Raw genomic sequence first — 4,263 nt, 5'->3', positions numbered from 1 at the left:
TAGTTTTTAATATCGATAATGCAAATATTTATAAAAAAATCTTCAGACAACTGTTACTGTCTTCTTCTTACAATTAATTTATATATTTTAATTAAACGAGACATTTGAGAAACAGTTTAAACAGTTTTAATATCCATAGTATACTATAGAACCGAGTTTTATAATTTAGCTAAATAAACCAAACTGAACTGAACCGAACCGAACCGAACCGGCTAGGCTTTAAAGTATCAAACCAATTGCCATGTATGTAGGATGCAATGAAGAGATGAAGACGTGGGAGGCCATGATTGGCCGGTAAGGGAGAGGAAGATCATTGTCTGACGTGTCACATAACTATCCGTTTATCCAACCTACCCTCCCTCCTTTAAGTATTACTCACTTTCTTCACTTCATCATCAACTCACACCCTCTATCCCATTTGATTCTTGCTTCTTCATTCACTCCTCTCTCCTTTAATGGCCTCCGTCGCTGAAATTCGAGAGGCTCAACGAGCCAATGGTCCCGCCACCGTCCTCGCCATTGGCACCGCCACGCCCCCCAACATTGTCCTCCAATCGGATTATCCTGATTATTACTTTCGCATCACCAATTCTGAGCATATGGCTGTCTTGAAAGAAAAGTTTGTTCGAATGTGTATGTGAACAACAATTTACTCATATTGAATTAATCTATTGATATCGCATAAATTATGATATATAGATGTTTATGAATTATATTATTGAATTTATTGGCATGCAGGTGAGAAGTCTATGATTAGGAAGCGTCACATGTACCTAACTGAGGAAATTCTTAAAGAAAATTCAAATATGTGTGCGTACATGGAACCTTCTCTAGATGCGCGTCAAGATATGGTAGTCGTGGAAGTGCCAAAGCTAGGCAAAGACGCAGCTGCGAAGGCTATCAAAGAGTGGGGCCAGCCCAAATCCAAGATCACGCATCTTGTCTTCTGCACCACCTCTGGCGTAGACATGCCAGGCGCTGACTACCAGCTTATGAAGCTCCTCGGCCTACGCCCGTCGGTGAAGCGCTACATGATGTACCAGCAAGGCTGCTATGCTGGCGGCACGGTGCTTCGGCTAGCCAAGGACTTAGCTGAGAACAACAAAGGGGCTAGGGTGTTGGTTGTGTGCTCGGAGATCACTGCCATCACGTTCCGTGGGCCGTCGGAGACTCACTTGGACTCGATGGTGGGGCAGGCGTTGTTTGGAGATGGTGCATCGGCGATGATCATTGGGTCGGACCCGGATGTTGCGGTGGAGAAGCCGTTGTACGAGCTGGTATGGACTGGAGCCACGGTGTTGCCCGACTCGGAGGGGGCGATCGATGGGCACTTGAGGGAAGTTGGGCTCACATTCCATTTGCTTAAGGACGTGCCTGGCCTTATCTCTACCAACATCGAGAAGAGCCTCAAAGAGGCCTTCACACCGCTTGGAATCTCCGACTGGAACTCCATTTTTTGGATCGCCCATCCCGGTGGCCCCGCCATTCTCGATCAGGTAATCAAACCCTTAACCCATCTTCAACTATGGTTCAAATTTTTCGGTTAAGTTAGGCTCTTAAAATTTTCGGTCTCAAAATTTAGTGAACCGAATAAATAAACCTAACCCAAACGTATGGGATGAGTTTGTTCATACGGGTTTGATCGGTTTAACTCAAAGTTTTAAATTTTCATATATCTACCTAACTTTATAATATAGATTCGATAGTTATTATGGAGTAATTCGAATTTATATTGTTAAATTAGGTGGAAGCGAAACTAGGTTTGAAGGAGGAGAAGATGAAGGCAACTCGAGAGATTCTAAGGGAGTACGGGAACATGTCGAGCGCGTGCGTGGGTTTTATAATGGATCAAATGAGGAAGAACTCTATGGAAGGTGGAGCTCCAACGACTGGAGAAGGGCTCGAATGGGGAGTTTTGTTTGGGTTTGGCCCAGGACTTACAGTAGAGACAATAGTGCTACATAGCGTTGCATTAAAATAAAGCGCTATATAAATGGGCATGTGGGAGATGTTATGATGGCTGTAATGTTATGCTTATGCTTGTTAATTTGTAATCAATCAAAATATAAGTTTGTGGTGGGTTACAATTTATTAATAAATTCTATTCTCAATATTAATATTATAAATATATTAAAAAAAAGAATGCATTTATGTTACCTGTAAAAACAGGTATATATTAAAGTTTTAATTTAAAATTTTAAAGTCAAAACTAAAATATTTTTACAAATATTTTTTTCCTAATAAAAACAAATTCATAAATTTAAATCCAATTTTTTTTTGAGATATTAAAATATAGGTACAAAATTTATTTTTTAATTATTTATTTTCCCTATTAAAGTATAAATTTATTATAACTATTTTATTGTATATTAAAAACAAAATTTTGATGGTTAATTCAACCAACTACATCTCTATCTAAATTTATATTCCAGTTTATAACAAATGCAGGTTAATATTTTGATGGTAATTCAAATTTATATTTTTGATGGAGGAGAAGATGAGGGCAACTTGAGAGGTTCTAAGGAAGTACGAGAACATGTCGAGTGCGCCTTTTGTTTATAATAGATCAATGACGAGACAACGGCTCGAATGGAAAGTTTTGTTCGGGTTTGGCCTAGGGCTGACGATGGAGATAGTAGTGCTACATAGCGTTGAAGAATGAGATTTAATGATTGGAGAAGGACTCGAATAGGAAGTTCTGTTCGAGTTTGGCCCGAGATGACGATGGTATTATACAGCCTTGAATTAAAGATATCGCTTTAATTTTCGCTTATAATTTATATTTAATAAAAAGTACTAATTGTGTTAATTACAATTTATTAATGACCCGGAAACTTATTTTCAATTTTATATTTATTTTTTATGTTAATTTTATTTAAGTCATTATTATATTAATTTCAATGAATTTCAATGCTATTTTAATCTATAAATACTAATATTAAAATTTTATTTTTTTAGTTTTTTTTTTAAAAGTATATAAATATGTTAATGAAAAAGACATTCATTGTGTTATATTTTTTTTTTCTAATAAAAATAAATTCATAAATTTAAATTTGAAATTTATATGAAAATTATTAAAATTCCAACAAAAATCATATTCAAACCTTATATTAAATTTATTTAAGTAATATTATAGAAAACATTGTAATTTATTTTTAAAATATTTTCTCCCTTTCCAAAGTCTTAATAGTGTTAATGATGCTATAAATTTTATAGAAAAAAAAATTAATTTTGCATTAATTATAAGATTTTTTTTTTTTTTTTCTGATTTGCGTTCGAAGAGTCCGATCTAGTAATCGCATAATAACGACATCAATTAGTTCTATTGAACTCATAGTTAAAGAGTGAGTGTCGTTGGTAAATAGTAAATAATAATTTAGTAAAAAAAAAAAATAGAGCAAGAAGGATTCTGAAAGTGTTAATATCATACATGCGGTGAGACAATTTGGATCTTAGGTAGTTAACTATATATTGATTATGAATCTATATTCATAATCTTATTTAAGTATGTTCGATCCTCTCTCTTTGTTTTAATTCGTAATTAAAACAAAATATGGTTAAATATATCGTATATATTTATGACATATTTCCTAATTCGAATTCCAACACTTCGAACTCTTTCTTCACAGTGTCCTAATGTTTAGTCTGATATGAACTAGCAAGGGGACCTAATGGACCGAACTAGCAAGGGGACCTAATGGACCGAACTAGCAAGGGGACCTAATTGACCTACAGATCATGGGCTCTAATTAAGATTAACTAGCTAAACTCATTAACTTAGTTAACCAACATTTGTTAACTACTAGGACACTCTACTATAGCCTAGTAGTTACACTCCCCGATCCTTTACACGTTGTTCGTAACTAGAGTTTGGTCAATTTACTGTTTTACCCCTAAAGTTATTTCTTGTTTCTTAAGCCCCACTGATTCTCTAATGAACAATTGGTTTGTGGTTCAACTAGTAAACCGAATCCCTCGGGCCAATGAGAGGGTGGGGCTCCTTGTTCAAGACTTGGAGTCCGTACTTAAGGGAACAACCTCTCTACTACCCCTAAGAGCGGGTAGGAGAGAATTTCATCTTGCACCCCATGTCTCCAGCTATTCACACAGTCTTATCCCTGAATTGGAGGCTTATTGAGTCGGCGAATTCAGGCTACTCTCACTCATGCAAATCTAAGGATAATTCTGAATAAACAGGAGTTCATAGTTTGACTCCCATAGGTCCATCCATCCTAGTATTATGTGGCACCTCAACCATCTATT

The 4,263-nt window shown here is 35.9% G+C and overlaps 1 protein-coding gene across 1 annotated transcript; it reads left to right on the top strand.

Moving 5' to 3' along the window:
- The first annotated feature begins 393 nt into the window (after positions 1 to 393).
- LOC111481906 (chalcone synthase 2) lies at positions 394 to 2,069 on the top strand. Its single transcript, XM_023127513.1, has 3 exons — positions 394 to 633; positions 739 to 1,496; positions 1,745 to 2,069. The coding sequence occupies exons 1-3, from the start codon at positions 456 to 458 to the stop codon at positions 1,979 to 1,981; spliced, it is 1,173 nt and encodes a 390-aa protein (XP_022983281.1). The 5' UTR covers positions 394 to 455; the 3' UTR covers positions 1,982 to 2,069.
- Positions 2,070 to 4,263: the final 2,194 nt, after the last annotated feature.

The sequence above is a fragment of the Cucurbita maxima genome, unplaced genomic scaffold (genome assembly GCF_002738345.1).
Source record: "Cucurbita maxima cultivar Rimu unplaced genomic scaffold, Cmax_1.0 Cma_Scf00007, whole genome shotgun sequence".
Classification (NCBI taxonomy): domain Eukaryota; kingdom Viridiplantae; phylum Streptophyta; class Magnoliopsida; order Cucurbitales; family Cucurbitaceae; genus Cucurbita; species Cucurbita maxima.
The sequence above is the reverse complement of the archived record's forward strand: the minus strand, read 5'-3'. Positions and strand labels throughout refer to the sequence as shown.